A 26,693-nucleotide genomic window follows, 5' to 3' on the forward strand; every position below is an offset into this window, starting at 1 on the left:
TCAACAATGCGTCAGGAATAAATGCTACATTTGACTGAACACAGGTAGGTAGGTAGGTAGGTACTGTAGGTATGTAGGTACTGTAAGTAGGTAGTGATAACACGTTATCTGGTAAAACTAGACAAAGTGATTTATAAAATGTGCATTCCCAAAAAAGAATTCACTGGCAGAGGTCTTTGGTGGTGAGCTGGTAAATTGTTTTCCAATGTGTACAATGGAATAAAATATGATTGGTGGAGTGATCAAAAGACATGATTGAGTCAGTGTGTCTAACAGTTCTGGATCCCAAAGCTATTCGATCACATGACCATCTTTTGCCTATCCTAAACCACCTTTCAGTTCCTATACACTATAGACAGGCCCCGTGGGAGGGAACGTTAGCTGGTACGTGTGGTTTCCGTATGTTTGATATGTTCCATTTATTCCCGTCCTCCTATAGCTCCTCCCACCAGTCTCCTCTGTCGCTCCAATAGGCTAATAACCGATTGATAGTGCTAGCTTGTGGTTTGCTGCAACCTACAGTATCAGACCACTACTTATGACAACTTTGATTACAATAAAGCTACAGTACGTCAAGGGGCAAGGCTCTAGACTGAAACCATTTAACGGCGTTTTGCAACCCTTTGACTTGGCAGTGCGAGTTAAATTTGTAATTGGTGGCGTGCGAGCTGAACATTCATGACATGGTCACCTCACTCAATTTTTTTTATTTTTTTAAGTCAAATTTTTTGGGTAGCTAAAACCATGATTTGGTCAAACAGAAAAATGCATTATCCTCATGATTCCTGTAATGAAAGTGCCTTGACCTGTTCCGGTGGAGCCTGCTGCTGTGATGAGCAAGCCACGGTGTGCACTCCAGGAGAGAAAAAAGGCTTCTTGATTGTATACCATTTCAATATAACATTTCAAAATCCAACTGCAGGAAATACATAGCTTTAGAAGGAACTAATGTGCTCAGCTTTCTGTGGGTATACTTTATATTTGTCATCTCAATAATATTCAGCTCAATTGGGCATCTGAGTGGCACAGCGGTCTAAGGCACTACATCTCAGTGCTTGAGGCATCACTACAGACACCCTGGTTCGAATCCAGGCCGTATCACAACCAGCAGTGATTGGGAGTCCCATAGGGTGGCGCACAATTGGCCCAGCGTCGTCTGGGTTGGGCTGGTGTAGGCCGTCCATTGTAAATAAGAATTTCTTCTTAACTGACTTGCCTAGTTAAATAAAACATAGCAACTATTTTACAATCAAAATATTAGATATGGCTTTAAGATACGAAGCCTGCGAAACGCGCTATTGCAAGTGCAAAGGGTAGCAGGGCTACAACTGCAACAATAAACTGACATTACATTTACTTTCAGATGAATACATGGCTAATAGCAGCGGGTATTATATTAAGTGTTAGTGATCTAGCTAATGCTTTTTGAGTTTTCACTTTATCATGTGGTGTATAAGCCCCAAAATAAATTAGCCTATGATATTAGTGCACATAACGATCTAGGCAAATTCATCTCTATTGAACAAAAAATATCAGAAAATTCTAGAGCCCTATTTTAACAGTAAAATATAACAACAATAACCTATTGTCAACTCACAATTCATGACAATCGCAGATTGCACATGAAAATACTGTATCTGGAATCATGCTTTCCTGCTTGGACTTGTTAGATAGAACAACTTATTTCTTGAATAGCCTAACATCTCAGTAGTTAATGGTCCATCTTGGGTTAGTTATAAAAAATCTTTGATTTGACTTTACTCCCATAAAAACTCTGGATGGAAACGTGGTTTGTGGCTAATGAGGCAATACAAATGTGATGTGACTAAAATATGACTCAAATTAGTGCATTCAGTTGACTAAAATGGCTCTGTTTTTGTCATTTTAACAATGACTAAATCATTATTCAAATCACAAAAATGTGACTAAGATTTAATGATATTTTAGTCAAAATGCCAGACTAGAATGAATCTAAAAAAGAGTGCCAAAATGAACACTGAAGCAGATCTGTCGTGGGGAGGGGCTGGGCGTGTGGGAGCTGGTGAGGCGGTGGGAAGAGGGGGCGGTGGGGATGTTCCAGCATTGGCTTTGGAAGTTGAGAGCAGAGAGAGCGAACCCGGAGAGGTGACAGTCTCTCTCCCTGTGTCCGTCACTGTCCAGGGGTAGGGGCAGGCTCATGCAATTCCTCAGGGAACCATCACTGCAAAAAGAAAAACACACAAGGCCATTAGACTTTATTCATACTGTATGACAGGCATCCAAATCTACAAGTAGACTCCATCCATCCATCCATAATATAACCCAGTAGTAGTAACTCCATGTCTCTCACCTGGTTATGTCTGCTGGTGCTCCTCTCCAGGTCTGTCTGTACACGCTCCCAGCCACATCCCCAGCCACCCCAGCTAGCCAACGCATATCTGCAGGCACCTCTGGGATCCACTCCACAAACCTGGAGTACAGGAGAGGGACAAGAAGAGTCAATGTACTGTGATGTGCCACCAAGTGGGGGGAGGGGCAGTCCTCAACAATTCCTGTGGTGGATTGACTTGCCTATTTTGTTACAATGTCCACTAGGTGGCGGCCCTGTGCAGGACGTTGAAATTTATTGGGTCTAGTAAGAAACCTCAATCTATTAAATTGTATTTGTCACATGCTTCCAACAATGCAGAGATAAAAAAGACAATAATAAAAATAATAACACAAGGAATAAATACACAATGCGTAACGATAACTTGGCTATATACACAGGGTACCAGTACCGAGTTGATGTGCAGGGGGTACAAGGTAATTGAGGTAGATATGTACATATAGGTAGGGATAAAATGACTAGACAACGGGATAGATTAAACGGTAACAGCAACGTATGTGATTAGTCAAAAGAGATTAGTACGAAAAGGGTCAATGCAGATATTCCAGGTAGCTATTGGTTAATTATTTAACTATTTAACAGTCTTATAGCTTAGGGGTAGAAGCTCTTCAGGGCCCTGTTGGTTCCAGACTTAGTGCATCGGTACCGCTTGCCATGCGGGAGCAAAGAGAACGGTCAACGTCTTGGGTGGCTGTCTTGGGTGGCCTGGTGTAGAGGTCCTGGATGGCAGGGAGCTCGGCCCCAGTGATGTACTGGGCCGTAAGCATTACCCTCTGTAATACCTTGTGGTCGGATGTCAAGCAGCTGCCATACCAAGCGGTGATGCAACCAGTCAAGATGCTCTCAAAGGTGCAGCTTTAGAATTTTTTGAGGAATCTTTTCAGCCTCCTGAGGGGGAAGATGCATCATGTCCTCTTCAAGACTGTTGGTGTGATGTGGACCATGATCATTCCTTAGTGATGTGGACGCCGAGGAACTTGAAGCTCTCGACAAGCTCCATTACAGCCCCGTTGATGTGGATGGGGGCATGCTCAGCCCTCCCCTTCCTGTTGTCCACAATCAGCTGTTTTGTCTTGCTGACGTTGAGGGAGAGGTTGTTGTCCTGGCACCACACTCTGACCTCCTCCCTATAGGCTATCTCATTGTCATCGGTGATCAGGTCTGCTACCACCGTCGTATCGTCTGCAAACTCAATGATGGTGTTGGAGTCATGAGCTGCCAGTCGTGTGTGAACAGAGAGTATACTAGGGGACTAAGCACGCATCCCTCAGGGGCCCCCGTGTTGAGGGCCAGCGTGGCGGATGTGTTGTTGGCTAACCTCACCACCTGGAATGGCCCGGCAGGAAGTCCAGGATCCAGTTGCAGAGGGAGGTGTTCAATCCCAGGGTCCTTAGTTTAGTGATGAGCTTGGAGGGCACTATGGTGTTGAACGCTGAACTGTAGTCAATGAAAAGCATTCTCACGTAGGTGTTCCTTTTGTCCTGGTGGGAAAGGGCAGTGTGGATTGTAATAGAGATTGCGTAATCTGTGGATCTTTTGGGGCGCTATGTGAATTGGAGCGTGTCTAGGGTGTCTGGGATGATTGTGTTTATGTAAGCCATGACTTTTAAAGCATTTTATGGCTACAGATTTAAGTGCTGCGATAGTCATTTAGACAGGTTACCTTGGCGTCCTTTGGCACAGGGACTATGGTGGTCTGCTTGAAACATATAGGCATTACAGATTGGATCAGGGAGAGGTTTAAAATGTCAGTGAAGACACTTGCCAGCTGGTCAGCGCATGCTCTGAGTACGCGTCCTGGTAATGCGTCTGGCCTTGTGAATGTTAACCTGTTTATAGGTCTTACTCACATCGGCAACGGAGAGCGTGATCTCACATTCAACTGGAACAGAAGGTACTCTCATGCATGGTTCAGTGTTGCTAGCCTCAAAGTGAGCATAGAAGGTATTTATCTCGTCTGGTAGGCTCGCGTCACTGGACAGCTTGCGGATGGGTTTCCCTTTGTAATCCATGACTGTTAGCAAGCCCTGCCACATGCGACGAGCGTCAGAGCCAGAGTAATAAGATTCGATTTTGGTCCTGTATTGACGCTTTTCCTGCTTGATGGTTCATCGGAGGGAGTATCGGGATTTCTTATAAGCATCCACATTAGTGTCCTGCTCCTTGAAAGCGGCAGTTCTAGCCTTTAGGCCAGTGCGGATGTTGCCTATAGTCCAATAAATATGTATGTACGGTCAATGTGGGGACGACGTCATCGATGCACTTATTATTGAAGCTGGTGACTGATGTGGTAAACTCCTCAATGCCATCGGATGAATCCTGGAACATATTCCAGTCTGTGCTAGCGAAACAGTGCTGTCCGCTTCATCAGACCACTTCCATATTTTGCCCGTCACTGGTACTTCTTGTTTGAGTTTTTGCTTGTAAGCAGGAATCAGGAGGATAGAGTTATGGTCAGAATTTCCAAATGGAGGTCGAGGGAGAACTTTGTATGCGTCTGTGGAGTAAAGGTGTTCTAGAGTTTTTTGGCCTCTAGTTGCATAGGTGACATGCTGGTAGAAATGAGGTAAAACAGATTTCAGTTTTCCTGCATTAAAGTCACCGGCCACTAGGAGTATTTTCTCGTTTGCTTATAGCCCTATACAGCTCATTGAGTGTGGTCTTCGTGTCGCATCGGTAAATAGTATGGTCTACAGCTTATCATGAGGTATTCCAACTCAGGCAAGCAGAACCTAGAGACTTTCTTAATATTAGAGATCGCACACCAGCTGTTGTTAACAAAGAGACACACACACACCCTCCCCTGAGCTTCTCAGACGCCACCGTTCTGTCCAGATACATTTATATTTACCATGTCCTTGTTTGGCCACAACTGATAAATATAGGATATTACAGTTCTTCAGATCACGTTGATAGGATAGTCTCGAACAGAGCTCATTCAGTTTATTTTCCAGTGATTGCACGTTCGCCAACAGAACGGAGGGTAGATATTTGGTTGCTGTGGTGGGCTAATGAGGCTGCTGTATGCTAAAGGCTAGTTATGCTAAAGAATATTTTGGGGCTTTTTTGAGCTGATTTGTTAGCATTACTGTTGTCATTGGTTGCTGTTTGAGCTACTGTGACTGCATAGAGTTCATTGAGGGCTTGTTAGTTTGTGGTAGGTAGCACTAGTAGTGGTATAGGATGTAGACTTACCTCTTGCCCACAGAGTAGGCTGATACCACAGGTAGTGTGCAGGGCAGGAGCATGTAGGAGGCCACTCTGACCGGCAGCATCTCTGACACTTGAGCATACAGACCCGGCTTCTGCTGGCACGCCTCACAGAACACTACAGTCATAGAGACACAATATGTCACACTTCGCTGACACGGGCACAGCCTCAGATGACTTTCAGATACAGACAACAACCACACGTCACTGACAATAGCATGATAACAACACAATGTTATAACTAAATAACAACAGCTTATAACAGCTTTGAGCAGAAAAGATCGGAAAGTCTACAGTAGGTCAGGGATGGGCAACTTTGATGGGAGTGGAACTCATCATGATGGGCCGCAGTGGCTCACAGGTCTGCATAAACACATCCATACCCACATATGCAGTCAGAGCCGGCCCTAGCCTCTGGTGGCCCTAAGTGAAAACTTGTTGGGGGGGGCAGCCCCCCTCTTGACAGCAGATGGAAAAATTGCAGTTTAAGAGTTAAGTTCCTGCAATTCTACACATTCTGCCATGGGGCGTAGAGAAAATGTTGTAGTTTTAAACCAAGTCTGCTACAATTCTACACATTTTGCCATGGGGCGGAGAGAAGATTTAGCAATTTTTAATATGATATCTGAGTGACTAACAAAATAAATGGGGGCTCCCCGATCTGTAATTCAACCATGATCATGATTACTGTAAGTTTAGATAGCTGGCTAAACTAGAATTTATCAATCCCCCCCAAAAAATGCTGACATGGGCTAATTGAGTGACTGACAGTAGCTAAGTTTCCATCAAATTTGCGACAGATTTTCATGTGAATATTATAAAATCTGCATAAAACAATATGCGAATTTTCCCAGCAGAGATGTGTTTCCATCAAACTGACTTTTTGCGGATAAAAGGCTGGTCGTGATGAGTTTGTGCATACCATGTCTGCATTTATAAAATTGTACTGGCATTTCATGTTTCCATCAGCCTGGTGGTGACTTTTTTTTAATGCGTCAGGTAATTAATCCGCATCAAATGGTTGATGGAAACCTGGTTAGTGACTGACATATCAAGAGAAACTGCTGACGCACAAGCAACTTACAAAATTGCACCTAGTGTATTCTACTATACGAACTCGCAAGAGTAAGAGTAAAAAAATATCATAATATATATACACACACATTTAAAAAAGTGGAAATTGATACGTAGGCTTACAAAAGGCTGCGGGGTGCCAGTTGCCCATCCCTGGTGTAGGTTGACCTAGCTACCTTTTTTGATTTGGGTTGGCAGGTTGTCAACAATCTGCTCATCCAACCACCAGTGTTGCTTCCTCAGGAGGCGGAGCCGCCAGAACATCCAGTTCTTAGTTGTTTCCATGGCGATGGGCTTGCAGCAGGCGGCTTCTGATAGGTTGGGGCCGGCAGTCGGACACTCCAGCTTCAGCAGATCTGACATCATAAACAATACATTCATCATCTTTGTAATACAGCATAGACGAGTTGTTTGTTTAGCAACAAAACCGACACGTGGCAACTATGGGGCAAAACAGACTGGGTTGGCTAAGATTGTTGACAACATGTAAACTATATTTTGTCTCAATGTTTATTGAAACCATAGATACAATTGCACAATGAGCATTTGTTGTTTCTCAAATACATTGTTAAAGTTGTTGGTTAGCTAGCTAGCCATATTAGCATTGACATGAAATCAGTCAAAACACCTCAAAAGAAGACATGGTAATCAAGATAAAACTAGCCACCTACAAGTCCCCACACGGCAGCTTCTTGTCATTGTTGCTAGCTATCTGACTGTTCAGAATCATAACAAAGCACGGCTTCCGCCACCATCGATGCGCGCACATTTTCGTGACCTTGTCAGCCAACCCGTCTATACAAATATTACACCATAAATAAGCGTTGGTTTACTCCATACTTCATGTTGAACCCTGTACAATTGACATCATTGATGCTCACTGCATGTATGCCACATTAGCTTATGCTCTTAGCACAGCCCACTATTACTGTCAAAGGCAACATAGTAATACTCACGGTTCTCCTCAAGAAAGCGAAGGGCGTCCTTGTAGCCACTCTGACATATCTCTGCCATGACCTGTCAGAGAAAACACATAGATCATACCTATTGAGGTAGGGATCATATGCAAGAGGTAAATTGAATAAATATACTGCTCATATATAAGCGAGAGAAGATACCCATAAGGCAGAGATTTTGTCAATCATATAACAACCGATACAGTTGAAGTCGGACGTTTACATGCACTTAGGTTGGAGTCATTAAAACTTGTTTTTCAACCACTCCACAAATGTCTTGTTAACAAACTATAGTTTTGGCAAGTCGGTTAGGACATCTACTTTGTGCATGACACAAGTCATATATCCACAGTAAAATGAGTCCTGTATCGACATAACCTAAAAGGCCGCTCAGCAAGGAAGAAGCCACTGCTCCAAAACCGCCATTAAAAAGCCAGACTACGGTTTGCAACTGCACATGGGGACAAAGATCATACTTTTTGGAGAAATGTCCTCTGGTCTGATGAAACAAAAATAGAACTGTTTGGCCATAATGACCATCGTTATGTTTGGAGGAAAAAGGGGGAGGCTTGCAAGCCGAAGAACATCATCCCAACCATGAAGCACGGGGGTGGCAGCATCATGTTGTGGGGGTGCTTTGCTGCAGGAGGGACTGGTGCACTTCACAAAATAGATGGCATCATGAGGCAGGAAAATTCTGTGGATATATTGAAACAACATCTCAAGACACCAGTCAGGAAGTTAAAGCTTGGTTTCAAATGGGTCTTCCATATGGACAATGACCCCAAGCATACTTCCAAAGTTGTGGCAAAATGGCTTAAGGACAACAAAGTCAAGGTATTGGAATGGCCATCGCAAAGCCCTGACCTCAATCCTATAGAAAATTTGTGGGCAGAACTGAAAAAGTGAGGCCTACAAACCTGACTCAGTTACACCAGGAGGAATGGGCCAACATTCACCCAACTTATTGTGGGAAGCTTGTGGAAGGCTACCCGAAACATTTGACCCAAGTTAAACAATTTGAAGGCAATGCTACCAAATACTAACTGAGTGTATGTAAACTTCTGACCCACTGGGAATGTGATGAAAGAAATAAAAGCTGAAATAAATCATTCTATCTACTATTATTCTGACATTTCACATTCTTAAAATAAAGTGGTGATCCTAATTGACCTAAGACTGGGAATTTTTACTAGGATTAAATGTCAGGAATTGTGAAAAACTGAGTTTAAATGTATTTGGCTAAGGTGCATGTAAACTTATGACTTCAACTGTATAAAGCCACACAAAATACAGGGCATGATCACATTCGTCATGTCATTTGTTAACTATTTCTATTAGCAATCATGTTATTGATATTTGGTTCCATTTCAACATATTTATTTGCGAAACCAAAGTTTGGTAACATATATAAATTATATCAAATAGCCTAGTACACACACCAAAACTTTTCAAATGCACAGAAAAACGTGGACAGTCGGGTGCATCGCAAAATTCAGAACCGCTGGACAGCACAGCAACATAATATGTAATACACTAAAGCACTAATCATTGGGATAGAGATCAGAATGACTGCTAAGGCTTGAAATTAGTATAACATCCAGGATTTTAACAAAGCAACTTTGAGAAAAAGGCTACCTGGATTCTATCAGCATATTGATTGCAGCACCCACGCGGGCAATACACTGGACCATTGCTACTCTAACTTCTGCGATGCATACAAGGCCCTCCCCCGAACACTAGACTCTCCTATAGAAATGTAAATATAATTTTTAGAACCATGGAATACTACTATTTCAAGGGTACCTAAATAAGGTTCTCTTTCAGTCGACTCGGTTCAACATCTCACTATGGAACATACCCTTATTTGGTTGAATCCTTATTCAATCAAGCCTACAGGCCAATCAGAGCTATGTGGGTGTACACCCCTGCGTGATTATATAACACCCTGCACTGCTCTGGTTTCCTCATTCTTCGGTTATTCACAAGTCTATTTGGTTACTATCTGGTTTCTAGCCCATTAAGCAGATTTCTTCAGAAGTTTTAGCTAGCAGCCTCTGGGCTAAACCTCAATTCAGGTTTGTTTGGTTAACACGAGCAGCGCTGTTTCTTCAGTGTGTTACCCCACCATTGAAGAACCATTCCTTTTACATTCCCCTGTGAAAGATAACCCAACCGTGCGTTTTACTTCGAGTTACTTGATTTACACACCGAGTCGGTACTTGGAATCTCACACGACGGCTCGGCTAGCTGGCTATCATCACTCAGGTGAAGATAGACAGCTAATTAGATAGCATCACTTTTGGCTGTACTTTCACTACACAGAAAGTATAAAGACTGCATTCATTTCCCACCACCCTGGTAAATAAAGCTTTTTGTTTCTGCTTACCTGGCTCAAACTCACGTTATGCTGTGTGTCTTCCGACTTCACGCCGTAAAATCAGCGTGTGGAGTGGCTAGCTAGCTCCCCGATAATTCCATTTGCTTTTGTCGGTCCGGTCGAAACAAGATGGCCGGTAAGCATGTCGACAAATCGTCAGGGAAGGGGGAGAAAAAGCAGCGCAAGCCTAGCAAAGCTTGCCCTGGCAACTGCGGGCATTACATGCCCAGGATGGATTCTCATTCGCCCTGTACTACTTGCCTCAGTGTTGAACACACTATGGAGGCTCTTGTCGACCCCCGCTAGTTATGTGCATTGAGCTCAGCTGTGTTCCGGTGTCCTTGGAAGTACAGCAAAGTACATGGAAAGTATTGTCAGGCCTCGTCCTTGCTTGAGGATGACTCAATTGACATTGAAGTCCCAAAGGAGGTAGAAGCTACTCAGGCATTCCCTCTGTCTGCTCTTCAGGCTGATTTGGAGAACCCCCACCTTTCCCAGGGGGTGGACCTTAATTCCGACGAATCCGGAAGTGAGGATGACGCATCAGACAGCACCCTCTCTGACCAGGAGATGGATTATGCCCCTGAAGAATTTTTCCCCTCTGCTCAGTTTGTGCTACTCAGCCACCTGAAGAGCTAGGGAAGGAGTCAATAATTTGGAGAACCCCCACCTTTCCCAGAAAAAGCAGCGCAAGCGCTGCTTTTTCTCCCCCTTCCCTGACGATTTGTCGACATGCTTACCGGCCATCTTGTTTCGACCGGACCGACAAAAGAATTTCTAAGCAAACGGCTGGAGGTAGGGCTTTCTCCTATAGAGCTCCATTTTTATGGAATGGTCTGCCTACCCATGTGAGAGACGCAGACTCAGTCTCAACCTTTAAGTCTTTACTGAAGACTTATCTCTTCAGTAGGTCCTATGATTAAGTATAGTCTGGCCCAGGAGTGTGAAGGTGAACGGAAAGGCTGGAGCAACGAACCGCCCTTGCTGTCTCTGCCTTGTCAGTTCCCCTCTTCCCACTGGGATTCTCTGCCTCTAACCCTTTTACAGGGGCTGAGTCACTGACTTACTGGTGTTCTTCCATGCCGTCCATGGGAGGGGTGCGTCACTTGAGTAGGTTGAGCCACTGACGTGGTCTTCCTGTCTGGGTTGGCGCCCCCCCCCTTGGGTTGTGCCGTGGCGGAGATCTTTGTGGGCTATACTCGGCCTTGTCTTCGGACGGTAAGTTGGTGGTTGTAGATATCCCTCTAGTGGTGTGGGGGCTGTGCTTTGGCAAAGTGGGTGGGGTTATATCCTGCCTGTTTGGCCCTGTCCGGGGGTATCATCGGATGGGGCCAGTGTCTTCTGATCCCTCCTGTCTCAGCCTCCAGTATTTATGCTGCAGTAGTTTATGTGTCGGGGGGCTAGGGTCAGTCTGTTACATCTGGAGTATTCTCTTGTCTTATCCGGTGTCCTGTGTGAATGTAAATATGCTCTCTCTAATTCTCTCTTTCTCTCTTTCTTTCTTTCTCTCGGAGGACCTGAGCCCTAGGACCATGCCTCAGGACTACCTGGCATGATGACTCCTTGCTGTCCCCAGTCCACCTGGCCATGCTGCTGCTCCAGTTTCAACTGTTCTGCCTGCGGCTACGGAACCCTGACCTGTTCACCGGACGTGCTTGTTGCACCCTCGACAATTACTATGATTATTATTATTTGACCATGCTGGTCATTTACGAACATTTTAACATCTTGACCATGTTCTGTTATAATATCCACCCGGCACAGCCAGAAGAGGACTGGCCACCCCTCATAGCCTGGTTCCTCTAGGTTTCTTCCTAGGTTTTTGGCCTTTCTCAGGAGTTTTTCCTAGGGAGTTTTTCCCAGCCACCGTGCTTCTTTCACATGCATTGCTTGCTGTTTGGGGTTTTAGGCTGGGTTTCTGTACAGCACTTTGAGATTTCAGCTGATATACAAAGGGCTATATAAATAAATTTGATTTGATTTGAATAACTGCTCTCCTCTTCTTCGAAGCAATCAGACACGCTGCCACCAAACTTGATATTGTGTATCCCACGCCTCCCCCACCTTCCAAGAAGACTAGGATGGATGGAATCTCCTCTCAAAGTAATTCTACAATCCGTCCGACAGCATGTACCAGCCTTCCCAGACTGTCTGGCATTGTCAGAGTCTTCCTGAGCAGAGTCACAAGTCACCTTCTCCTGTGACTGGCTACCCCCACTTGGATATGCACGGCATGGAGTCGTCTCCAGTGGAGCCTTCCCTGGCTGAGCACCTCGACCCGAAGGCTTGAGGTCCTCTTCCTCTGCCCCCAAGCTCATTCAATTACCACATCACAGCATCCGTCTATGAGAGGATCTACAGATCTGCAGTTCATGAGGGACGCTCTGTGAACGCAGCTGCCCTCATCTCCGTCTACATGGCAGTGCAGGTTAAGGAGCTATGCAACTCCCTGGCGAACGGTGGTACCGTTGACCGGGAGAAGCTAATGGAGCCAAGTCACCATGCCGACCATACCACCAGCACACTCAAGTGTACCACGCACGCGACCGCCGGCCAGAGAGCCCTCTGACTGAACAACGCAAGGGTGTCAGAGGGAAAAGGGAAAGATTCTCAATGGACAGATTGATCCCACCAGACTGTTTGGACCAGCCTTATAGGAGATACAGGCCAGGTTCGAGTCTAAGAAAAATTTGACTGAGGCACTGGGCTCCCTGTTACCACAGAAACAAGCCCTGAAACCCCAGAAGCCCACGTTTGTCCAGGTCGTCAACATGAGCCTTCCCTCCCAGAACTGGAGGATCCCTAAGAAGCCTCAGCAGGCTTCTCCTGCATTTACGACCTAAGGACAGACAGTCTGCTCACCAGCAACGAGCTCACCAGCAACGCAGTGCCTCAGGGCACAGGCGTCACTCCAAGCGACGAGCAGCGGCGACACCCTCAGCTTCATCTGGAGGGAAGGGGAAGAAGCGGCACACCTAGCACTCAAAGATCCGGAAGAGTTCCTCCGACCTTAACGACTAGAGTCTCCTCGGGAGTCCTGCGTCAGGTTACACAAGCTCGTTTACACATGGTATAGGTGTAGCACAGGAGCCCCCCTCAAGACCCATAAGCCCTCGTCGGGGCGGGTCAACACTACCCTTCTCCAAGTATAGTTCTCAAATAAAGAGTTCCCATCACATCCAGGCCCATGGTTTGAGGGTGATGGTTCAGAATGTTCCCATGCAAAACAATCAACTTGCGGAGAGAGAACCCCGTCCCCCCCAGGGGACAGGCGGGTTCTCTTACTTCTGACAGAGAGCAGTGGCATGTGTGTGCAGTCTCCCCTTGGGTCCCACGCACCGTAGACCAGGGGTACAGACTACAATTTGCAGGAGTCCCCCCGCGTTTCATGTCCACAGGGGGAAGCTGCCCGAGTCCTTAGAGATGAGATAGTCTCTGTTGGCCAAGGGAGCCATATGCGTGGTGCTGAGGGAGGAAGCTCACCTGGGCTTATTCAGACGTTATTTCTTGCCCCCCCCCCCCAAAAAAAAGGGGATCCTGGATTTACAGCACCTCAACAAGCATCTGAAAGTCTATAGATTTCGAATGACTGGTTGAGCTGACTGGTTGATCTGCGCGGACACTCGGGCAGAGGCTGTGGAGCACACAGCCCTGCTGTTGTCGCACCTGCTCACTCTAGGCTTCAGGATAAATCGTGCCAAAAGCTTACTCTTACCGACCCAGCAGAAAATATTTTAGGGATTGTCTCTGGACTGTATCCTGTTGAGCAGCCCTCACCGTGGAGACAGCGACGGCTTTTCGCCACTGCCTCTGTGTTTTGCCCAGCAACATCACGTCCACAAAGGGCATACGGTGAACGGCGTATGGTCAGACTCTGAGTACAGCCCATATCAACGTTTTCGAGCTCTACACTGTGTTACTAGCCCTCAGGCACTTCCGTCCATTCTTACAGGGCCAACATGTCCTGGTCAGGTCGGCCAATACGTCTAGTGGCATATATCAACCGCCAAGGAGGAACATTCTCCCATCAACTTCACTCTCTGGCGAGAGAGCTCTTGCTATGGAGCAGCGACCATGTGTTGTCTCTCGGAACAACACCTGCCAGGTAGACTAAACTGAAGTGCAGATTTACTGTTGTGGGGGAAGGACAAGGGCAAGGCGGCCTCCCACAGCACAGGGATCTGCTATCCCAAGAACAGGGTGAAATATTCCACCCTCATCCCGAGCTGATGGATCTCTGGGCCTGGCCCGTGAGAGGTCCAACTTAGACTCGACGGGCTTGCCTCCGAACGTGGTTGCCACAATTCAGAGCGCCACAGCCCCTTCTACAAAGAGGTCATTACGACCTGAAGTGGAGGGTATTCGAGAGGTTGTGTTAGAGACGAGAGTTGGTGTTCTTTCAGTGTTCCATCCCTGTCGTTCGCTCCTTCCTAAAGGAATTTCTCGACAAGGGCAAGGCGGTAGCGACCTACATGCGCTCTCGGTTTATCCTTTATGCACTCAGTTTGCCCCTGACTACTCTAAGGTTATGATACGTCCTAACGCTGCGTTCATTCCTAAGGTCATTGCCATGACTTATAGTAGTCAAGCCACTGACCTCTTTCCCTTCCACCCTCCGCTGTTCTCTTCTCCAGAGCAGCGTTAACACGTTGTGTCCGGCGCGCGCACTGCGCCTTTACATAGCCAGTACTAGGCCATTCCGGAGTTGTGACCTTCATAACTCATAAATAACGCATTGGTAAGCAGTCATAGCGGCGTCCACCACTCTTAGAAAGAGTGGTTCTTAGGAGAACCCTTTTTGGTTCCAGGTCGAACCCTCTGTGGAAAGGGTTCTACATGGAACCCAAAAGGGTTCTACTTGGAACTAAAAAGGGTTCTTCAAAGAGTCCTATGTGGACAGCCGAAGAACCCTTCTAGGTTCTAGATAGAAAAAAAGGTGCTAAGTGTGTACCTTGGGTTCTGGGGGGAACAGGGCCTTGCTGAGGCGGTACATGTTGCTCAGGTTCAACCGGATGGAGGTGTTGGTGAGACGAAGCTCGTGGAAGTTGAAGGAGGTGTCCCGTGGACAGATGTCGCTTTCGCCCGAGAACGGAGAGATGCTGATGGTGTTCTTCAGCTCTGACTGTGGAAGGTTGTCACTGATTCCCCCATCCACGTAACGCTACAGAGAGAAGAGGGGGGACACAGGGAGGTAGGACAGTGAAAGTGAGACTACTGGGTGTTTTTGGACCCATGCACAACTATAAACAAGCCTGTTTGACTATTTACTTACATCAGGACCACAGCCTCTCCACAGAACAAGACCCCAGGCATATTGTGGTCAAGATGTCTCAGTGCTGACAGATATGACTGTTCTACATCTCTTCTACTGTATAAAGGCTATCAACTTAGAATGAATGCCAGACAAATCTTCTCTAGGGGGCAAGACAGAACAATATAGCTGTTACAGCATCCCCATGCCAAGGGCGCTATAGCACTGTGATAAGGGAATTTATATGTTTAAAGGTAATGACTAAACAATTCCACCCTGAAACGTAATTATGACATTATGTAACATATATATAATGAATAATTAGACAAACGTAACTATTAGTAATTATTAGATTCTGTAACATGTATAATGAATTAGAAGGATAAACTTCAGTCTAATAAGGTTTGGTCGAGACAAGTAGAAATGTGTGTGTGACTAAGAAAATACCGAGAACAATTAAACTGTATGACCTGACTAGAACTCTGAGAAACTTACGGCAGGAAAGGGAGTCCCATCAAGGTCCCTCTAATCTCGGGGGAATGGAACTGCCAGCTTGGTAGTGATAAACAGTGGTGAGAACTATGGGGAAGGATACATCCCACCTACTGTTCGTGTGTATGTATGTGCGTAGGCTATCTACTGTTTGTGTGTAGGTATGTGCGTAAGTAGGAGGGAGTGAGTGAGTTATAAAATGACATGTTCTTTGTATTTTGACTTGAGAATGTTCTCGTGAATAAACTTTACGGACCTTTGGCAGAAGCTGAGTCTTTGCCTAATTATTATTAAACCTAGGGTCTTACAAACCTCGGGGATTAGTCAAAGCTTAAATTATTGTTAGTTATTATCAATGGGATTGAAAATTCTCATGACACACTGTTTTATGTAAGCACTTGTTAATTTGCTTTCTGGAGCCGCACTGTCTGAATTTCACCCATCCTCACCCTTTCTTCCCCTCACCTGAGATATCAATATCTCCTCCAGCTCATGGCTTCAGCCAATCGGACAATAGCCATGTGTCTCAACCCTGTGCACGCTCTAGCCATGCAGTCTTTCCAGGCCCTGATTGGCTAGCCAGCCTGACCCACGCTCTCCAAGGGAGTAAATATTGCCCGTAACTAAGCTGTGTTATTCCAGTCTGCGAGTGCGGGTGAACATATGTGCATACGATTTATGACTACAAAGTAAGTTGATGTCGCTGTTGTCATTGTAGTATGTGCTAGAGTAGCAGTAGTCCATGTAGTTCTCATTCCTGTTATTATTATGTTACTACAGATATTGTATGCAATGATGAGTCCTTGCTCTTGTGTATTGCTGTGCAATAGAATACTATTTGTATAATATACAGTCTTTGTCATCATTCTTACTGTGCTATTGTCACGCTAGTCATTAATCTGGTGTTACTATGTAATATATGGTTATTAGGTCATTATTAGATACAGTCCTTGTTGTTCTATACCATATCTCATTCTATCATACTCTGAAAATATCTATTCAGGACAGTGTCTTTATCTCCTCTATAGCATATTTACTACCTCTCTATTTCGGTCCATTACAGAACCATACACATGTACATCTTCTCCTGTGTATGATTAAAGTTCCTGTGCGTGTTAACTCTGGGCTGTTTTATTCCCCTCTAACCGGGCGCGGTGTCAGTGAGTCACAAACCAGTAAAATATGTAGAGCCGGGTCGCTCTCTTTCAACAGCCCTGTGCCCGAGACCGAAATAGATATAGCACATAGGCCACTTAAGCACTGACAGAGACCCCTAGGTATTTTGAGAAGAGAGGAAGTAAATAATAGTATTTGGAAAATGTAGTATAAATATCTTCTGCTAAAAAAAAACGTGCCACTTAACCCGACTCGGTTATCACTGAAATCAAATGTATACGATACGACATATTCAAGGAAACATTTTCCTTGTGGGCATATTAGGCATGGCGTGTCAGTACAAGATTTCCCCTAAGCCAGCTTCTCCACACTGCCAAATCATGACCAAACAGACCGACAGTACTATTTGGAGAATTAATCAATTTTGCCAGTCTTATGTAATTGCACGATGCAGCTCCATTTCAAGTACAGATTTGTGCATTAATTAACATTTTTCTTGTGTAAAACGCTTAGGACATCTAAGGGAAAAAAGGATATCAGTGCCAGTTCCAAAGCCAGATTAAGACTTAATTTGGCAGTAAGAGTGGCAAAAACATTGGGTTGTTAGTTGACCTGAAATGCACATAGGTCCTTTTTTCTGGATCTTTGTAGAATTTTTACCCATTTTGAGTCACACATAATCGTGTCCTCTCTACTCCCACCATTAAAAAGGGAAAACCTAGTTAGTTTCTAGTAATCTCTCCTCTTTCAGTCTTCTTCTGTGGACTTTACATGGCGGTTGGCAGCCAACCTGACTACGCAGACGCTCATTGATGCGTCACAAGCAGTTTAGATGAAATGATTGAATAACATGCATGTGTACATTTATTTTGCAAGGCGGGTGGTGTGGTCAACATATTAGACAGGTCTATGTGTTAATGTGTTCAGTCACAATGTAGACTTGGCTCTGAGCCAGTTCTTCCCCTGAGTCAGAATGGTACGAGAGAGAGAAAGAGAATACTTAAATAGGTCATTGTTATATGGTAATTGATGTTTTGGAGGACTGTGCTCCTATGTCATAGTGACTCAAGTTTAGAATGGAGCCACCCTGGACTTCCTGGTCCAAATCTGCTGAACCAGAAGCCAGTCTGGAAGTACACTACATATACAAAAGTATGTGGACAAACATTAAAATTTGTGGATTTGGCTATTTCAGCTACACCTGTTGCTGACAAGTGAGCACACAACCATGCAATCTCCATAGACAAACATTTGAATTAGAATGGCCTTACTGAAGAGCTCAGTGCCTTCCAATATGGCACCACCATAGGTTACCACCTTTCCAACAAGTCAGTTCGTCAAATTTCTACCCTGCTAGAGCTGACCGGTCAACTGTATGAATGAATGAATGAATGAAATGTTATTTCTATGTCAAATGGCCAATTGGCAACCATCCCTTATGGGATTAAGTGACACATAAACAAACATTACAATAATTCACTATGGTAATTAAATGATCATTCTTCTTCCGGTGTTCTCTGCACTGGGCATCACATGAAGAGTGGGGGGAAAAAGGTATGGGAAAAATCAATACATATTAGTGAATAAGGTTATCCAAACAATAATTACCTCCCTAGAGCAGTAAAATAACATACATACATACATACATACATACAATACATACATACATACATACATACATACATACAGTTGAGGTCAGAAGTTTACATACACCTTAGCCAAATACATTTAAACTCAGTTTTTCACAATTCCTGACATTTAATCCAAGTAAATATTCCCTGTTTTAGGTCAGTTAGGATCACCACTTTATTTTAAGAATGTGAAATGTCAAAATAATAATAGAGAAAATTATTTATTTCAGCTTTTATTTCTTCATCACATTCCCAGTGGGTCAGAAGTTTACATACACTCAATTAGTATTTGGTAGCATTGCCTTCAAATTGTTTAACTTGGGTCAAAGGTTTTGGGTAGCCTTTCACAAGCTTCCCACAATAAGTTGGGTGAATTTTGGCCAATTCCTCCTGACTGAGCTGGTGTAACTGAGTCAGGTTTGTAGGCCTCCTTGCTCGCACACGCTTTTTCAGTTCTGCCCACAAATTTTCTATAGGACTGAGGTCAGGGCTTTGTGATGGCCACTCCAATACCTTGACTTTGTTGTCCTTAAGCCATTTTGCCACAACTTTGGAAGTAGGCTTGGGGTCATTGTCCATTTGGAAGACCCATTTGCGACCAAGTTTTAATTTCCTGACTGAGGTCTTGAGATGTTGCTTCAATATATCCACATAATTTTCCGGCCTCATGATGCCATATATTTTGTGAAGTGCTGAGGTCTTGGCTGGTTTCTTTTGATTTTCCCACGATGTCAAGCAAAGAGGCACTAAGTTTGAAGGTAGGCCTTGAAATACATCCACAGGTACACCTCCAACTGACTCAAATTATGTCAATTAGCCTATCAGAAGCTTCTAAAGCCATGACATCATTTTCTGGAATTTTCCAAGCTGTTTAAAGGCACAGTCAACTTAGTAACACGGTAAACTTCTGACCCACTGGAATTGTGATACAGTGAATTATAAGTGAAATAATATGTCTGTAAACAATTGTTGGAAAAATGACTTGTGTTGTCACGTCCTGACCATAGAAAGCTTTTATTTTTCTATGGTAGAGTAGGTCAGGGCGAGACAGAGGGTTTTGTCTAGTTTATTTATGTCTATGTTGGTTCTAGTTTATTTTTTATGTTGGGTTTTTTGTCTAGTTTATGTATTTCTATGTGGGATTCTAGTTGTTGTATTTCTATGTTTTTTGGGGGGGGATGGTCATCATTCTCTCTAATTGGGGATCATATTTAAGTGGTTGTTTTTCCCACCTGGGTTTGTGGGAGATTATTTTGAGTAAGTGTATGTTGCACCTCTTCGTCACGGTTTGTTGTTTTGTTCATTAGTTTATTTGTATGTCTTGCATAGTTTCACAGGTATAATAAAATGTGGAACGATACACACGCTGTGCTTTGGTTCCATTCTTCAGACAGCCGTGACATGTGTCATGCACAAAGTAGATGTTCTAACCGACTTGCCAAAACTATAGTTTGTTAACAAGAAATTTATGGAGTGGTTGAGAAACTAGTTTTAAATGACTCCAACCTAAGTGTATGTTAACTTCTGACTTCAACTGTATGTGAGAATGCTATTCATTGACTACAGCTCAGCGTTCAACACCATAGTGCCCTCAAAGCTCATCAATAAGCTAAGGACCCTGGGACTAAACACCTCCCTCTGCAACTGAATCCTGGACTTCCTGAAGGGTCGCCCCCAGGTGGTAAGGGTAGTTAACAACACATCCATCACGCTGATCCTCAACACAGGGGCCCCACAGGGGTGCGTGCTCAGTCCCCTCCTGTACTCTCTGTTCACTCATGACTGCATGGCCAGGCACGACTCCAACACCATCATTAAATTTGCCGATGACACAACAGTGGTAGGCCTGATCACCGACAACAATGAGAAGGCTTAAAGGGAGGTCAAAGACCTGGCCGTGTGGTGCAAGGACATCAACCTCTCTCTCAACGTGATCAAGACAAAGGAGATGATTGTGGACTACAGGAAAAAGAGGACCGAGCACGCCCCCATTCTCATCAACGGGCTGTAGTGGAGCAGGTTGAGAGGTTCAAGTTCCTTGGTGTCCACATCACCAACAAACTAACATGGTCCAAGCACACCAAGACAGTCGTGAAGAGGGCATGACAACACCTATTCCCCATCAGGAGACTGAAAAGATTTGGCATGTGTCCTCAGATCCTCAAAAGGTTTTACAGCTGCACCATCAAGAGCATCCTGACTGGTTGCATCACTGCCTGGTATTGCAACTGCTCGGCCTCCGACCGCAAGGCACCACAGAGGGTAGTGCGAACGGCCCAGTACATCACTGGGGCCAAGCTTCCTGCAATCCAGGACCTCTTTACAAGGTAGTGTCAGAGGAAGGCCCTAAAAATTGTCAAAGACTCCACAGCAAGCGCTGCCGGAGCACCAAGTCTAGGTCCAAGAGGCTTCTAAACAGCTTCTACCCCCAAGCCATAAGACTCCAGAACATCTAGTCAAATGGCTACCCAGACTATTTGCAGTGCCCCCCCATTATACCACTGCTACTCTCTGTTGTCATCTATGCATAGTCACTTTAATAACTCTACCTACATGTACATACTACCTCAACTAACCGGTGCCCCCGCACATTGACTCTGTACCGGTACCCCCTGTATATAGTCTCGCCATTGTTATTTTACTGCTGCTCTTTAATTACTTGTTACTTCTCTCTCTTATTTGTATCTGTATTTTTTTGAAACTGCATTGTTGGTTAGGATCTCGTAAGTAAGCATTTCACTGTTGTATTAAGCGCATGTGACTAATATAATGTTATTTAAAAAATAAAAAATAAATGTTATTTGATTTTACTAATGCTTGTGGCTGAATGGAAGCAAGTCCCCTCAGCAATGTTCCAACATCTAGCTGAAAGCCTTCCTAGAAGAGTGGAGGCTGTTATAGCAGCAAAGGGGTGGGCAACTCCAAATGAAAGCCAATGACGAGCAGGTGTCCACATACTTTTGGTTATGACCTACCAAGGAAAATGGTTCACGGGCTGAGTAGCTACTAGGGTAAGGTAGACTGACAAATGAACAAGTACCAGAGTGTATGCACAGATTGACTGACAGACAGACATACACACAAACAGAAAAACATAACATTGTGCTACACTTGAACCTACAGCCTCCTTATGACTATGACCTGAGCAATAAAGGCATTAGAGATGAGACCATAATAAACCCAGTCAAACATCTGCTGCTTTTTCTTAGAAAACAAGGAAACAGTGTTCAAGGAAACGTAAGAAAGCAGTTGAGGCATTAGGGCCTTGGGCACTTACCACTCCTTGGAAGGATGGGGGGATCAGACCACAGTATATGGGGATGAAACAGCTACACAGCAGTGCCTGTAGACACATCAGAGAGAGAGATGTTACACCGTCCAACCCAGTTTACACTACATACATCTCATGTAAACAGTCAATGGCAAGACCAGGAGCTGAGAAGACAAACATGCATGTGCTCATGGGTGTTCAGGGTCCATTTTCACAATGCGTTTTATAGTACGAGTACTGATCTAGGATCAGGTCCCAACTCCAATCCATTATGATTTAAGTGGCCAAACTGATCCTAGATCAGGACTCCTACTCGGATATGTTTTGTGAATAGCAGCCCAGGTGGGTTGAGTGGGGACACTCACCTGGATGAGCTCCTCTTTGGACTTGAACTCAGACACGATGACGTTTTGTCCATCAGACACGCGAGTGAGTGACACACACAGCCTCCCGGAGGCGAGTGTGTGCGCGTTGGCGGGCAGGTCGCGCTCCAGGCCCGACCTGATGATCTTGAGCGGGTTAAAGGAGGGGTGGAGGGGACCCAGGTTACGCTTCCGGGCCTCCTTGACAGTCTCGATCACATCCTCACAGCACTTAGCTAGAGGAGGGGAGAGACGGAGAGACAGTATGTTAGTTGTGTTTGGGCCTTCCATTGGGAGGAATTGGATAATGTTTTTTATTCAAAGGAAGATTGATTCTCAAGGGAACTAAACAGTGATCTGTAGCTCACAACAAAACATTTCTCCACTGGTTTAACTTATTTACTGCTCTGCACCTGTACTTAGCTAGTTATGTGTGTTCATACTATCTACACTTAGATGGAATGGATCTCAAGACTGTTATACACAGTGTTCTAGTAAAGAAAATCTATTGGTGATTAGAAAATACTGAGGTAGTCTAATAGTTCATCAAATGGCTACCCAGACTATCTGCAGTGACAGACTTGTTTTGCACTGGCTCTATGCACACTCACTGGACTCACCCACACACTCACACATACTACAGCAACAATCACACACACACACACACACACTTTCACACGCTGCTGCTACTCGATTTATTATCTGTTTATTATCTATTCTGTTTGCCTAGTCACTTTTACCCCAACCTACTTGTACATTTGACCTAAATCACCTCGTACCCCTGCACATTGACTCGGTACCAGTACTCCTTTTATATAGCCTCGTATATTTTATTGTGTTCCTATTTCCTTTTTTTGTGTGCAAATGTTCTTACTTAAGCCCTTCACAGTAAAGTCTACACCTGTTGTATTTGGTGCATGGGGCAGAGAGAATATTTTGCAGCTGTGAAGCTAATTTCCTGTAATAAAAAAAATGTCATAGCTTATGACGTATTCATATACACATTTGCATTCATATTATATTTTTCTGCAAGAATATCGTCAAATCTATATACTTGGACTTTGATTTAGCTTTTCCAGTATTAGTAGCCATATTATAAGTTCAATATTTGCAAAACAACCAGTTTTCATAACTTCATAACTCTGAATATTCTTATAATTTTTGTCCTAAATGAAAGGCATGCTGTCGTACAAGGTTAGTAGCTACATTTAACGACAGATACAGATACTCCAGTAAAGCCTAGCTCATTGGTTATCTAGCTAGCTTTGTTTGACCCCGATTGGTGCTTATTTGACAAAATAAGCGTCGTTCAAATGAAGACCGCCCGCGTCATCTGCGTGCCATGAAGGCTTCGCTCTCTGACCAAATATGGTGTCCTATAGGATATACTACACCCCTAATGATATAATGAAGTCTCGTTATGTTCTAGGATCTCTGAGGAATACATATGAATGCGATTTGACTGGTGGTTAAAACAATGTTTCGGGTGAGATTTTCACAGATTTCTTTCTTTGCAAATTGAACGAGTGGAAATACAAAATCAATCGTGCATGTTATATGGACCTTTTTAGGATATGAAAAAGGATTTTATTTAACAAAACGACACTTCATGTTCTCTCAGACCCTTTGGATGATAAATCCGAGCAAGATTTCAGAATGTAAGTACACATTTCACCTTCAGAGGTGAATTTATCAAACATATCGCCTTGAAAAAAGTGTTTTGTTGTTAGGAGCTCTCCTCAAACAATAGCATGGCATTTTTCACAGTTATAGCTACTGTAAATTGGACAGCGCAGTTATATTAACAAGAATTTAAGCTTTCAGCCGATATAAGACACTTAAAATCCAAGACAAAATACTATACATTTACATAATTGTATTTCACCTTACAGGAATCTCTATGATACAACCTCTCCACGGATTACACAAAACTAAGTACTACTACTCACAGCAGCTGAGTACGTGACCAGAGCTCCCCTTTGCATGCACATAAAAACATCTATAGGTATCTGTACATCCCCTGTACTGTGACATGAACTCAGGCTACCTGTCTTTCCCTTGCCTGTTGTTTGCTCTGTATTTGTAGTGCCTGTATAACATCGACATTGAGTAAAGCTGAAACAGTTCAAATGGGCTGTGGGCCTGTGTTGGGTACAGCTACATGTTCAATACAGCTGAACTGTCATGACCTGTGCAATTGACACCTCTCCACTAGATGGGGTGATGTACTTGTCGGTGATATAATAGTTGGTGTTGATGGGGTCACAATAGTGCATTGCCTGTCAAGTCTCCTCACTGCTGATTGGTCAGCTCAGTGGAGCCACATCCTTATCTGGTCGAGGCTGGAGAAGGGGAGGTGTAGTTGAGTGAGCTTGAGGCTTTTACGGTCTGTGCCTGTCAGCGTGTAACATGATGAGAGAGAGTGAGAAAGGGCCTGGAAGATATCTGTAAGATATTTTGTGAATAGGTCTAAAATCGTAAATGTATTTGGAGAGGTTTTTTGGCCACCAGGTCTAAACACAAACATTCATGAACGCATGAAAAAAGTCATGTCTACATCAAAGAATGTAATTTTTCTCCATAAAATTGCTGCAGAAAGATTGTACACAATTTTACATTTTGGACGCGCTCTCTCTCATTTAAACATGATACAACTGGGACAGGTATGGACTGATTCCAATAAACCTTGCAGGCTACTCCTTCGTCTCTTCACTATAAGGTTATAAGGTTCAAAATGAAGAGAGGGAAAAAGGCCTGGTATCGCACAGACACTCAGCTAAGAACTACTCTCTAAGCCAGTTCTATGCGATGCAAGGTTATATTTGCTCTTAATCGTGATTGCGTGTGTGCCCCTAGTCAGCGAGATCCATCAGTACCATTGGAAGGCCTCTGATCCAGAGGACCAATAGGTCAATAGTCCTATAACTGACTCAGATGATATTTATCAATGGTGTGACATGATCAATGAGTGGAAGGCTACCATATTTATACACAGGCATGTATTTTGGCTCAAATTATACATCATTTGCAGTTTATAACATGAGAAAAATGTAGCCTATTTTAAAATAATAAATTCAACCTATCTATTACATAGGAGCAAAGTTTCCAGCATTGTTAAAGTAATTTCACCCCATGTCTCAAGACCACAAGTTATAATTCTTGAAAGTTAATTTGACTGCTAATTTGAAGTTGCCCTAAACACATGAGAGAGAGGACCTCCTTGTGCGTAAAAGTCTCCATCCAGGCAATCAGCTGATGACAGGGACCGGTGATATCAACGGCCGGTGTAGGGTACTGTAGCCTACCTATGGATGCCTGGCTGGCGAGCATCGAGGCGGAGAGGGAACCAGCTGAAGCCCCGTAGATCTTGGTGGCTCCTTTGATGAGGTAGGGCGCTTGTTCTGACAGGCAGCTGGCCACTCCGATGTGATAGATCCCCAGGAACCCGCAGCCGGCAAACGACAGATTCCATTCCTTCGTTAGGTCGAACATCCCGGGTGGACAGTCCTTGGCGAGGACCTAGACGTTTGGGTAAATGCGCTCGTTATGATCACCCCAAAATGTTAACTTTTTTGACAAGTTCCCTTCAGTGTTGGTTGAATGTCAACAGCTCCGAAAGATATTGGAATAGAGGACGGCTCAAATTAGCGTACACTAGCCAGTCTACTCCTCTTGTGCAATGTATGAAGAGACGGAGAGTCATCTATTGAGAATCGCCGGAGCGCTGAACTACCCGGTTCTAGAACAGGGCAGGTCTGGCCAACCTGCATAAGGAGGCAGTCTTATTTTAGGTGGAGCCACGCCCCACACTCTGCATTGGAAATAAATGAGAGAGATGCATTCGACTAATATCTATTATATCGTAATCTGTATATTTGTTTAACCTGCCTGCTATTACTATGACACCTCGAACCTTATTAACCGATTTGAGTTGCCTATAACGTCCACTGCGGTCAAGAGAGCCGAGACTCGCAAAACGCAGTCAAGCTATCCGCGCTTCAGGTGCCTCCTGAATTTGGTTCGCGTGTTTTCAGGTTGGACACCCGAGGAGGAAAGATCAGGTCGCACCATCCTAGTCAATGAGAGGGCAGATAAGCGTGTGAACAACAGGCACAACTCCGATATAAAGTATTTTTTGGATGTTACGTGCCCTATTTATAACAGTATACTCGTAACAACCTAATCATTGCGAAACTCATATTCGATCAAACAAGTAGTGATATTACGTTTGATACAGGAGCTCCAAGGCATGCCTCGATCACACCTACAGTGCTAAGCGCAAAATGGTCACGCAGCATCATATGGATGTGTGCAACAAAAGTTCAGCATTCACCTTCTGCCACCACTTCTGGCAAGCCATTAACGCATACAATTTGATGCATGCGTTCGATAAAGCCGATGTATACGCCACACAAAACGCTCTGCAACGCAATGCAAACACAGCTTCCGTTGGAAATGAATATGCATAGCCGTAGCAGTGTGATGTTGTTCCCCTGATTATGCCCCAAGTGGCACATAAGGACCAGTTCAAATAGGCCAGGTCAAGAGGGGGTGTTAATTATGATAATAACAATTCAGTGAG

The 26,693-nt window shown here is 44.3% G+C and overlaps 1 protein-coding gene across 1 annotated transcript; it reads right to left on the reverse strand.

Moving 5' to 3' along the window:
- Window positions 1–1,905: 1,905 nt before the first annotated feature.
- On the reverse strand, window positions 1,906–26,693 carry LOC115180353 (patatin-like phospholipase domain-containing protein 2). Its single transcript, XM_029742399.1, has 10 exons — window positions 26,445–26,693; window positions 25,417–25,630; window positions 22,115–22,347; window positions 21,756–21,821; window positions 14,940–15,149; window positions 7,609–7,669; window positions 6,829–7,008; window positions 5,564–5,696; window positions 2,330–2,449; window positions 1,906–2,200 (listed from the first exon to the last, which is right to left on the reverse strand). The coding sequence occupies exons 1-10, from the start codon at window positions 26,469–26,471 to the stop codon at window positions 1,972–1,974; spliced, it is 1,473 nt and encodes a 490-aa protein (XP_029598259.1). The 5' UTR covers window positions 26,472–26,693; the 3' UTR covers window positions 1,906–1,971.

This window comes from Salmo trutta, chromosome 40 (assembly GCF_901001165.1).
Source record: "Salmo trutta chromosome 40, fSalTru1.1, whole genome shotgun sequence".
Taxonomy (NCBI): Eukaryota; Metazoa; Chordata; class Actinopteri; order Salmoniformes; family Salmonidae; genus Salmo; species Salmo trutta.

Excerpts from the sequence above, each read along its gene's own strand:
- LOC115180353 (XM_029742399.1), bottom strand. The coding sequence starts at position 26,471 with ATGGCTTGCCAGAAGTGGTGGCAGAAG. Across the intron at positions 21,822-22,114 it reads CCAAAGAGGAGCTCATCCAG|GCACTGCTGTGTAGCTGTTT; the intron begins GTGAGTGTCCCC and ends ATGTGTCTACAG. Across the intron at positions 7,009-7,608 it reads TCGCTTTCTTGAGGAGAACC|ATCTGCTGAAGCTGGAGTGT; the intron begins GTGAGTATTACT and ends TTATGATGTCAG.